The sequence below is a fragment of the Gymnodraco acuticeps genome, unplaced genomic scaffold, assembly GCF_902827175.1.
Source record: "Gymnodraco acuticeps unplaced genomic scaffold, fGymAcu1.1, whole genome shotgun sequence".
Lineage (NCBI taxonomy): Eukaryota > Metazoa > Chordata > Actinopteri > Perciformes > Bathydraconidae > Gymnodraco > Gymnodraco acuticeps.
Genome location: NW_022992032.1, coordinates 1,200,143 through 1,212,987, shown reverse-complemented (window position 1 = coordinate 1,212,987; position 12,845 = coordinate 1,200,143). Strand labels below are relative to the sequence as shown.

At 42.0% G+C, this 12,845-nt stretch overlaps 1 protein-coding gene across 1 annotated transcript in view; it reads right to left on the bottom strand.

The window, feature by feature from the left end:
* The window catches only part of bmp8a (bone morphogenetic protein 8a), a 31,283-nt gene that overhangs the window by 8,017 nt on the left and 10,421 nt on the right, over window positions 1–12,845 (bottom strand). The window contains 3 exon segments of the mRNA XM_034201617.1: window positions 2,645–2,824; window positions 3,532–3,680; window positions 4,712–4,904. Of these exon segments, the coding sequence (XP_034057508.1) occupies window positions 2,645–2,824; window positions 3,532–3,680; window positions 4,712–4,904 (522 nt within the window).

The following is a 12,845-nucleotide window of genomic DNA, read 5'->3' as shown; positions in this document are numbered from 1 at the left end:
ATTTGCATTCCAGTTTGGTTCTCACAGGGGACAAGTCCTCCCTTGTGACTGAGTGTGTTTTTGTGAAGCTGAGTGTCCCTCTGCAAGACATTAACGTGTCTCGGGGGGCAATACCCGAGCCTGTGTGTCTCTTCTGGGATCATGGGATCAGAAAAGGACTCCGAGTCGCCTCACTCCTCGGTGAGCGGCATCCCTAACCCTAAGTGCCGTGCGGCTGGCAAACGCCACGGCCGCATCTCCTTCCACAGCCTCTTCCACAGCAAACGGGGTGCCAGGGGTCCCAAAGGAGCAGCAGCCACCCCTTTATCCCATCTACACCAACATCACCACACACAACAACCGCTTCTCCCTTCTGCCTTGAGCTCAGCACCCCCTGCAGCCTCTGCTACTCCCACAACGACCACCGCCACCACGACCCCCCAGGACGCTGCCTCCGGCACGCCCTCAGAGCCACTCTCCTTCAGCCAGCCGTCCCTGGATGGAGCCCCTTCCTCTGGGGATGCCAGCCTCCTGGAGTGCCCCCTGTGCCTGGCTGGTTCCCTTTGTTGGTAGTGATTATCATTTTTGAAAAATAATTAGATATATTTTTAATAATTACGATGTTTCCTTTATTATAGCAATGCTTTTCACAGCTTAATCTCATTTTATTTTATGTTAATAAAAAAGACATTCAGGAACATTCAACATGTCTGTATGCTGTAAAGCTAGCTTTCTTTCCTGAAATTAAAATCAAAATAGTTTATCCTCACTGAGGGAATGGATTTGGAACTAGCCTTTTAGATTAAGAGATATATTGGTATATCTTAAATAGTAAGTGTTATGGAAATAATTGTCATAGACGCCAAGATGTAACATACAGGACAAACCTTGATGTCTGTTTACCTTCTTTAAGGACACAGGCTGCTTAGCCAATAATGTTATTGTTCCCATTCTGTGACCGGTCAATACTGGGTCACAGATGGTCTGTGTTGTGGGTACACTGGGACACTTCCTTCTCTGTATTTGTGGACTCCAAGGTGAAATCTTCGAGGTCATAAGTGTCCGACGCAAGTAGCTCAGTGTTCCCACACTGTTTAGGCTATCTTCTCAAATATGTTGTTTACTCTCTGCGAAACCAGTTAGATGGGCTGGCAAGAGAGAGGCTCTCCATAATTGACGTGGCAACTCTACCGTGAAGTCAGAACCTCTGACTCTTGGACTTGTGATGTGAATCCTCCGGCCGTAACTCCAAATAAACCATCATGTGTTTGACATCAAAGCTACTGCTCCTACCGTGTCTCCTTCCTGAGTCGGTGACTCCCACTGCATAGCTACACAGAAGTTTCCTCTACAGTAAGCGTTCATCTTTTGAGAATCATTAAGCGTGACTATGATCATTTTTAAAGCAGAAACAACAAATGAACTAGTAGAAACTTGAGTTCATAGGATGAATACACAGGGCCCTGCTACAGCCTCACTCAGTGTGGCAAACCAGTAGCATAAAGTTGCTAATAGGCGCATTCACACTGCGGTACTTTTCCCACAAAGGTTCATGTGAACTTAGTTCCTGTGAACTCTTTTATCGCGTTCACACCAAAAAGAGCCGGTACTAAAATTAGTTCATGTGAACCTTTTTACCCCCTTGAAAGTCCCTGCTAGAGAGCAGGGACTTTCGAGCAGCTCTTTTGTGAGAAAAGAGCTACATTTCTGATTGGCTGGAAGGATTGCAAACCACGCCCCGCAAAACTCCCAAAAAGTTTTGTGAAGCCGCCATTTTATTATCCTCGCATTAGCATTATTAGCATTAGCCCAGCGCAGAAACGCAGAGAGACTAATTTATGGCAACACAAAATAAAACATGGGAGTGGTGGAGATGAGGAGGTGTCGGCGTTCTGGCGATTTACTGACTCCCAGCAGCTTCTACTGAAGCCAGTCCCCCGGGGACTTCCGGCCGGGGACTTTGGGCGGCAGTATACGCCGTGAAGTGGTTTGCGGCCTGCCAGTAAACCCAAAGCAGAAGAAGAACAAGTGACGTCAGCGGCTTCATTTGCCTAATCCACCCACAGGGACTTTTTCCAGTGTGAACGCGATCTGTACTTAGTTCATGCGAACTAAAGAGTTCACATGAACCTTTGTGGGAAAAGTACCGCAGTGTGAATGCGCCTATTGTTAGCATCAAACTTTATTAAATCACATTATTGAGTTAAAGGTGGGTTAGGTAATTCACTTCAGAAACACTTTTTGTTATATTCCATGGAATGCTCTTAACATCCCGATAGCAATGAATACATTAAATGCTTTGACACTAAATATATACAAACATTTAATCTGTGGAAGCCGTAGCGCTGTAAAAAGCACGACCAATCATCTGAGCCGGCCCGACTAAAATAACTAGATGGCCTACCTGCCTGTCAGCCTTCCATCTGTGCACACATTTATCTCGTGCCCTCATTGGTCATGTGCGCGTTCGTGTGTGTAGGAGGAGGGGCTCTGTAAGGAAGTGGCAGATTTGTATCTGCTGCGTACTTTCAAATTCTAGCGCACTCGAGCTGGTTTCTCCATTACCCTACCTTTAAATCAATACATGTATAACGTTTCTACTTGAGTTTAAACAAACTGTCTATCTCTATTTTCATTGTCTGCTGATTTGCTTCTGGACGCTCACTTTGAATGCTGGGAACTGGGAGGTCGTATTTGGGTTTCTTCCTGCGAGGATGCGGCTTGACAGCTCGTGGCGGGCGACACGGGACCTGACTCTCCCTGAAGAAGGTCACCATGAAGGGCTGCTTGGAGCGGGGGCCCCTGCGGCCCACCAACCCGATCCAGCCGGCAGACAGGGAGCGGTCTAGGAGAGGGCACAGGAATATGAATAAAGTTCAGTCTGTCGTAGTGGTAGGAGCTATTTAAATCAACCATTTACAATCATCAGGGTGTAAATCCCCAGCTGAGTACGTCACATAGTGATGGGCTGATGAAGCCTCATGAAGTGACATCTGGTGGCTTGTAAAAATGACAGCAGCACTTAAAGATAGGCCAAATCTCAAACAGCTTGATCATTTGAATGGTTTTAGTCATGGTTTTTGGTCTTGCATTTTGAAATCTGTTATGGTTTTGATCTGAAGCGCCAAACATACATTATTTTGGTAACACAAAAACTAAATGTACATTATTGGAAAAGGTAAAGCCCATAGTCTCCACTCTGTGTTCCTGTGTTTTAACTTCATGGTTGATATTTATATAACATTTCAAATGAGTCTCTATATAATGTTACAGGAGATAAAAATTCAGATAATTATTATTTGATATTAAAAAGAAAGGTTCTCATACTAATGATGATGATTTTAAAAACATGTTTTACTATATACCGGCACTTCATTTCATTTGCTGTGATAAAAGCATCCGCTAAATGAAATGTACCTACTAATGTGCGGAATAGAGTTTATCTGTAAAACTGAAATACTAGCTTAGGTTTATCAGTGTTCTCTGCTTTTGTGCCCATCTATTACTTTACACCACCTAAGCGAGGGTTGTAATATTTACTTTTGCACTCACCCTCCTCTGTCTCCACATACAGACGTATGCCCAGGTTGCTGCGCGGGTGGAGCAGCCAGTTGTTGGAGGCCGTGGTGACGTCGAAGGCCAGCCAGCCCTCCTGTCCTGCGGGCACCGACTGCATGTCCAGCAGCACCAGCTCCGGCTCTCTGAGAGAATACACAGGAAATAATATCAATGATTTTTAAAAAGCTGAAAGTGAAGGACATATAAGCCATTCCTCTTATAGATCTCCTATCATGCTATTTTTGGGCGTATATTATGGGTCTCAGATATATACAAATATATAAAAAACATGTCTATGATGTGTTTTGCTCAAAACACCGAACAGATTTTAGAGATCCCTCATATCCCTCTATTTCAGCCCTTTTGATTCTCTGCTGGCCCCGCCCCCTTTTGAGCAGCAGCCACACTGTGACGAGCTGCTCAGATGCAGCTAAATGCTGAAGGATTATTTCTGAAACAGTATGGAGCTCAAATGCTTATTTTCTTGGGTAGACAAGGTGAGTTCCTTTCTTTATTTCCTGGTTTTTTACACACACTCTCCAGTACAGGTTAGCTCTGAGTGTTAGCGATGCTTGCTAATGTAAAAAGACCATATTACGCCCAAAACACCTCGCGCATTGTTTCTGATAGCGACGTTTCTGATAGGGCCGTGGGTGTAAAGCCAGCCCACATTGCCGATATTACGTCATATCCGTTGTACCCTCGTTTTTAGAGATTTGGGTATGGAGGAAAAGAGAGAGGATTTTGTTTTCTGACACTTTATGAGTTCCCTGACACACCGGGGACACATAGCCTATGTATGTATAAAAGACATCAAAAAATGCATTTTGCATAATAAGAGACCTTTAACTCCTAAAATCAGGCAATATTACTAATGATTAGAGTTTAATACTTAAAAGTAGGCTAATCTTAATATAAAGAGGAGTCCAGAACTTTTAAGAGTAGATCCTAGATTGCTACAGAAACAAAGGTAAGCATACACCTGTGCCATGGTGAAAGATGTATTCAGATCCTTAACTTAAGTACGATTACAACACTGTGAAAATACACCTCTAGTCGTCAAAGGCATGCATTTAAAAGCTTACGAAGGTGCTGTCACAAAAATGAATTAAAGGCATCAAGAGAACATTCTCTCTATTCTTTCTGCAGTAAAAAGTTCCCTGTCAGTGTTCACCTGTGTCTGTTGTCTCTCTGGATCTCGTAGACGGAGATGTGCAGGGTCCGGTTGGCCCTCTGGCCCATCGTCAGGGTCTTATAGATCCTAAACTCTGCTGCCGTCACCGTCTCCCCCTGAGGAAGGGGCGTCAGGTCGAAGCGAAACTCCTTCCAGTACGGACGAGGCTGCAGGAGGTCTCGCTCCTGCTCCACTGCAGAGGCAGAGACACATTATCGTACATACTATGTATCAATAGTCATATATAGCAACTACTCTTAATGGGGTCCACATAACTAAACACTACATCATAATGTAAAACACATTTTAATAATTATTTTTACAAAAACACTTAATCAACACCATAAGACAAACTCAAGATAACATGTACCAACAGTTCACTTGATCTAGATTGGCCAGTATAACATGTTATACTGCTCAAAACAATAATAGTATGAACCCTCACCCTCAGTGTGTGCTGTGGCTGATCAAATAAATGAAATAAAAATAAGAAAACATATTTATATGTGTTGTACTTTTTAAACAAGTAGTGCTTAATTATTCAAAACTGACAGAGACCTGGTGAACAATGACATTCATACAAAGGCTAATAGATTAATAATGTGGTCACTGGTCATTAAATAAAAAGTCAGACTGTCTTTAAAATCCAGCCTACAAATAAATCTATAAAAAAGCAGGGATAAATACAAGTCAGAAAGATCAGGTGGGAAGTTTTGTTGTTGATCAAATGTGTTAGAAGAGACACAAGAGGCGTGAGAGGAAACAGAAAGGGGAAAGTCTTAGTTTGAAACAGATGTAAGAGGACACTGGAGACAGAGAGTAACAGAGTGAAGGTGTGGAGGAGGTGACATCACCGGGAGATGAGTCAATGACACAGAGGAAGGATGAGTATTCCTCCATTACTTCAGAAAAACTGGCAATACAATGATTGAAAAGTACTTCAAAAGGGGTCGTAAATGATATACTTCAAAGCATACTGTGTACTGTGTAGTTCATTCTTAACCATCAATACATTGTGAGATCATTTAGTAAGTTCACTTAGATATCAGGAAACATTTAGTGGAGTAAAAACAACAATATTTATTTCCGAATTATTTTGAAGCATAAAATGGAAATAGTTACACATTTTGGGGAATACACATTCAGCTTTTTTATTTGTTTGTGAGGAGATATCTAATATATTTAGTTAACATAGAGCTAGAGTGTAAGTTAAGTTTAGCGTGGGGATTTTGCCCCTGTTACCAATACAAATAAAGATATTGAATGAATGACTTAGAGTATTTCTACAGTGAAGTTTGGATACTTTACTGAAGTAACTTTTTGAAATGCTTCTTCTACCAGTGTTCCACTTCACTGAACCGTATGAAGGTGCAGTGTCTTTCATAAAGGCACCTCAATGGCTGCTGTTTGACAGATTAGAGAACGTGTGATGTTCAACTTCATGTGGCCCTCTGTTAAAGAAAAATATGGAGATCCAGAAGAGTGCTGGCAAACGCACACCATCCTACACCCATTATAAATATGAAGCCATGCAGTGTGTGTGTCCTTGTGGAACCCCACAGGGACACGAAAGGCTTCTATGGGCACTGGGGTTTGCACATAGACACACACACATAGACACACACATATACACACACATACACATACACACACACACACACTGAATGGTTAATAGAGATACTAAAGACAGGACATCCCTGATGGTTTGGGCGTGCTCATATCAGGACACACACACATACACACAGCAGTAATTAGAGACACTTAGTGCTCTGAACCGCAGCAGCTGCTCAGCACACACACCACTAATTGCAGCCCTCTTGGTATTTTTAGAGTCGCTCCCTCCACAGCAGTATTTTCAACTCGCTTTTTTTTTTTTCTCGGTGTGTGTCAGCGGGCCTTTAATTCTAACCAGCTGTGTCTTACCATTACATATGCGTAGGAACACACACCCATGCCTGTTTGATTCAACTTACATGAACTACACACACTGATTACATTTCAGTCAGACAACTCACGTGTTCCTTTAACATATTTATTAGAAGCAGCATATAGTTGAGTTTGGCGACTAGGCTCGGGCATCATCACTCCATAGATATACATAGCACCATGAGTGATGATTAAATAACTAACCCCCGAGCCTACAGGTGGAAGCTGGGGTGGTGGTGGGGCAGCAAGCAGCAGCGACGTAGAGCTGCAGCATAGCAGCAGCAAGCAATGCATGGAGAGAGATCTGCAGGTTCAATAGAGCGGGATATTAAGGAGACTCTGTTTGGTTGGTTGTAGAGTGGCAAGGGGCGTTATGTATGAATGCAGCACAGGTGCTCGAGTTGACTGCCTGAACTAGCTCGCAGGCTTCGCCCCATTAGTGACAGAAAAATAAACTGTATAAAGCATATCTGCAGGATATCATTCAACAAGTGCAAAAGCTCTATGGAAAACTACAGTTGGGACCATCTGAGCAGTGGTGGAATGTTTCCAAGTTCTTTTAACTCAAGTAAAGTGCTTTTACATTTTCAATTTATATCACTTTATACTTCTACATCTCCAGATTTGTGAGGTCAAATGTGCTTTCCAGTTCACTAATGTGACAGCTTTAGCTAGATTGCAGATATAGTTATTAATAAAATACGTAAATCAACAAATATGTTAGTTAATATTTTTGAGTTCTTGCTACCCAGCAGTTTATGAAGTTATTGAAATAAGCTCCATCTTCACCAGATGAAACCCTCAGGTGATATTAACAGTTATGCATCAATGCTGATGTTATATATCAAATACATTTGAAATAGGCCTTTCTGAATCTTGAGTACCTTTACTGTTGATACTTAAAGTATATGTTGACGCTTATGCTAAAATTGTAGGACTTGTAACAGAGCATTTTTTACATTAGAGTATTGCTACATTTACCTTAGTCAATTATCTGTATAACCAAGGCAAGGCAAGTTTATTTATATCCACTGCATACAAGTCAGATAACAAACATATTTTCAATGACTATGAATGCAAGTTATATGCAAATACACAATTAACCTTGTAGATGCATCTCATGTCCTTGAGTCTCTGTGATGTGTTCAGCCACACTTCTGTAGAACTGTACAAAGCTCCACCGTCTGAAGGGAAACCCTGGCGTGCGCTGTGGGATTTTATTGAAGGCGTGAGTCACCTTTGTTTACAACATCGTTCAGTTAGGAGGATGAAATGCACTGTGAAGTGTTGACTGATTAATTTAAGGCCTGCATTTTCTTCTCCAAAACAGAAGAGGATTTCAGAAAAAGGAAACCCTTCATTTGATGCTCATTAGAGACACCGAGCACAGAGATGTTTCCCACGGCAACTGGGTGGAGATCACCATCCAATTCCTAAAGAGCTGGAGGAAGGAAGCCATTGAGACAAGGATGTTTAATTTTGTTATGCCATGACAGATAGGCATCAGTCAGGCTGCTGGGAGCTTTGGACGGAAACCAAAACAGTCCCAGGATCTGGGTGTTCAACAGTATTTATAATATATTTAGGGAAGCATATATATCATTATATTTATGTATGTCTTTTAGTAATGTTTCTGAGACAGCTTGTATATTATCATTTGACCACTCAACAGGATGAAAGATTAGCAATGCGTAGTTTGCCGCAGCAGCGAGGGTGGTGGAATGCTGGGTGGAAACGGAAACCTACCAATATAGTTCATCCCTACTGGCATTGGTTTTATCCTCTCTGTAGGGGTGAATGTTTGTGGGCATTTTCAAAGCGAGGAAACTGAAACGGTAGCAGATGACAGAGTCAGTGTCATCAAGTTCACAAGGTGTAATTTCATCCTCATAAAGTTGCCCTTTGGTAGCCGAACTGTGGAGTCAAACTGCTAATTCAATACTGATGATGTTTCTAAGAAGTAGTTTTCCATATTTAAACTACAGTTTTTGCTTACTTGCCAAACGTTAGAATAGAAGATTGATACCACTCTCATGTATGTTGGAAAATATAAAGCTAGTAGCCATTTATCCTATAGTTTAGCATAAACATTAGAAACACGCGGTGCCAGCTAGCCTCTCCTAAGAAAACTACATTTGCCTACCACCATTTCTAAAGCATAGTCATTTGCATGTTACATTTGGTTTATTTTATCTGTACTGTACCCAAACAGAAATGTAAAAACAACATGTGTGGTTTTACATAGGGTTATGTGTTTGTCTGTGGTTGGTCGCCTCCGGCCAAGTGATAGCAGGAAAATAGGTATAGCTACGCTCTTAAACTACAAGGTTCGGCGATTTTTGGATATATTCAACAAACAAAATAAAACAATAAATAAAAGAGCTTTCGAAATGCTGGCAGGTTGCTTATGTTAACCTTCAAACAGAGCTACAAACAGCTAGCTGCTTAACAGGATAAGCTAAGGATAAGCTAAAGCTAAGCTAAACTAGTCGCTTGCTGGCTCCGTCCTCGCCTCTTTTATTTATTTTACTTTAATGTTTCAGCTGGTCAAGGTGGAACTTATTTCTACAACTATATTGCCCCTTTCACACCAGCGCTTTTTCAGCTCCGACTCGGAGCTGGAGCCTGAAAAGCGCCAGTTTTTCCTGTTCACACCGCAGCGGCGCCGGCTCTTAGCTCCGGAATCCGGTTCACTTCCAGCTCCAAAAAATTGTCGGTCTAGAGGCAAGAGCTTCGGAGCTAAGAGGTGGCGTCGCTTACGTCTCTCTTACGTCGAGGCGTGCAGGAAACTAAACCCACCTCCCCTGAACATGGGTCGACTGTCATGCCTGCCTAGAAGCAGTAGTGCTTATAAACACACTTTATAAAGTCAGGCAACACTAACCAGGCTTCGTGTGATTCTGTTTATTTGTAGGCCTACCTTACTTTGACCATCCGTTCACTGTTATTGATCATTGTGGAGAGAGGCAGACGTGTTGTTTTGTATTATAGCAGCTATCGGATGGAATCAATACATGGGCTGCACAGGTTGTCGTGTCCGACTATCACAAGTAGAATCATAATAAAAATACGCCGGTAAAATGTGCCTGTAGAAAACGGTTTATGCCACAATAGGATAGCAATAGCAAGTAGTCAGTTTAGCTTCGGTTGCTATGCTAACATCACCCATTTTATACCAGAGAAACTTTCATAACAGCGTTGTGATACCAAACCGCGTCAATTCAGACTGACACACATTCACTTAGGCTAAGGGGAACTGGGGATATGTATCAGCTGCTTGTGTGAGTCGGACAGTGAATACTTTAGAGCGGCCGCAGCAGTGTGAGCTAACCGGGAGCTAACGGAGGAGAATAAACTCCCGTGGAAGAGCAGCCAGCACTGCAGCGGTCGGTAAATGCCGCAGAAACACATTAATAAACAATGAACCACGGCACTCTGGAGAAAAGTATAAGGTTGGAGAAATCGTTATTTAATTTAATCTGGCTTCGTGTGATTAAAAGCAACACGATCATCGACCCGACGTAGTTCCCCGTTGTTGTTGTTGTTGTGAGCGCCGTAATGCCGTTGGGGAGCAAATCAGCGATGTAAATGGTGACGTCATGACGCAGCAGCGGCAGCACCCAGTCGGGCTCTGGGCGGTGTGAACAGAGCGGGAGCAGAAAAGGGAAACTGGAGCTGAACCAGAAAAGCTCCCGCTCGGAGCTAGAAAGGGAAAAGCGCTGGTGTGAAAGCCGCATATGTTATGCATTATACTAGTTGGGGCGGATCTACCGGGGTGGCATGGGGTGGCAACTGCCACCCTAAACAATAGCCTTGCCACCCCAGCTGCCACCCCAGTTGGCATCTTTGTTTTGAAAGAAAAGTTGTGGCTCATCGGACATTTATGAGAGAAAGTCCCTAATGTCCGAGTGCAAGTGAATGCAGCACAGGATGCACGTCATGTAACCCCTCCCCCGGTCCTGGCGCGAGAGTGGAAATATGATTGGTGGCGAATTCACTTGAATGGGGGGACGGCGCAAAACGAGAAGCCTTTCGGACCCAAGCACTGAAGGAATGAGGTATTTGCGGTCTACAATGACAGAGAAGAGAATGTCAAGTTTGGCTGTACTCAGCATTGAATCAAAACGCACTACAGCTGTTGATCTTAATAAGTTTGTGAGGCGTTTTGCTGAACAAAATAGTAATCGCCGCATTCAGCTGTAATAGACGTGTCAACTTGATGCTCTGCTCACGGATGAGTCGATGAGAATAACAAACTGTTAAGATGATGACCTTGTATGCGTGTATATATTGTTTTCTTTGAGGGGGTCTGCCCCCAAAAAACAGTTTTAAGTCCTGAGAAAGTAAAATAAGACGGTGTGTAAAACTACACTGCCCAGCCAACAGAAAGTAACCACTTTGATTTAACTAGGCCAGTAGGTAAGGACCTTCCACTGGATAATAACTGCAGCGATGTTTTAGCTGAATACACGTTTTTTAACCCTAACTGATGCAGTTCGTCACTTCTTTAATGTTTGTTCTTTCTGATGTAAAGTCAAGGTTGTAACTGTATATCAATAATGATATAATTACTTGTTTTTCAAATTTGAAGGAGGGTGAGCAAGCATCTTGATGAACATTCATCATTAACTCCTCCAAAAAATATAGTTTATTCAATAATAAATGAATATGTGAATCATAACAGTTCTTCACTATATCTGTAAAGCGTCTTTGAGCACCTGTAAAAACGCTAACAAATTAAATCTATTATTATTATTTATTAACAGTGATTGACAGCTGATAGGAATAATATGATTGTTAATAGTATCATATTCATTCAGACAAACATCGATGAGACAGTTAATTAATGTACTTATTGCAGCAGTCTGCATAGATTTGGTACTCCTGCTGGTCTAAGAGTGAGACAAACTCATTCAGTTATTGTTCAGTTAAAATTCATTAAATTACGTCTGCCACCTTATGTAAGTAAGGCTTTACTGATGTGCCACAATAATATCACCTATGTGATTGAGTTAAAATATTAATATTGTGGCTTTCCAAGTTAACATTGATTGTAGAGGTGTAACGGTTCACAAACATTTCGGTTCGGTACTAGGCCTACCTCGGTTTTTAGGTCACGGTTCGGTTCGTTACGTTTTCGGTACAGCAGAAAAAATTATCACAAAACATTACATTTAAAAAAAAAAATTATTATTAAACTGTGACTAATGTATTCAAATAAATACAAAATATAGTAAAATAAACATTAAGGTGCAGCATTTCGATGAACTGAAATAATCTGTATTTGAACTGTACTAGTACCTAAGCAGCCAGCTTGACATTAGGACTTGCTTGTCATTGTATTTTCATGTTGTTTTAAGAAAGATGAACTTGTCCACATTGCTTGCTGAAATGGCAGATCTGCTGGCACTAACAATGTCTCCTGTTGTGGAGAACACCCTCTCGCTAGGGACAGTGGTAGGAAATACAGCCAGGTAGCGCTTTGCTAACATGGCAACATAAGGATATTTGGCGTTTGTAATAGCTTTGGCTTGGTCTGAACTTTCTGCGAGTGGTGGAGGCTTAAATGCTAGTGGGAGTTGGGTTTGCACTTCAGTCTTTTTTCTTTTGGTACCGGTGATATTCACATTCGGGTGATGCCTTTTCAAATGAGTGTGATGTATTGCCAGCCAACCAATACTGTACTAACCAATGTTAATTGAACAATGCCGACAAACAGCTTTGGTTCGGTCCACCTGTCTTTGTCCGTCATCCTTGTACGTAACTGCAAAACCAAAATGTTCCCAAACTGGAGACTTCAATGATGCTGGAGGATTTTCAGCTCAACTTTATCTGCGTTCGCCATTTAGACAGTTCCTCAAATTACTGACTACATTTGAATGCATCCCTGTGACCAGCTCTCATAGTATGCCTCTCGTCCAATGAAATGACTTGGTCGCTCTATGATATATACCTGAGATTACTTCCAGAAAGTTGTTCATGTTCTCAATTTTTTACGTTTAACGCTATATTCGTTCGGTACACACGTGTACCGAACCGAAGGGCCCGTACCGAATAATTTCAGTACGGGTACGTGTACCGTTACACCCCTAATTGATTGATATGATTGCGATTTAAATCAGCATATACTTCTGTCAGGGTATGCCACCCCTCAAAATCTCCTGCCACCCTCTTGCCACCCCATGAATATTTGTCTAGATCCGCCCCA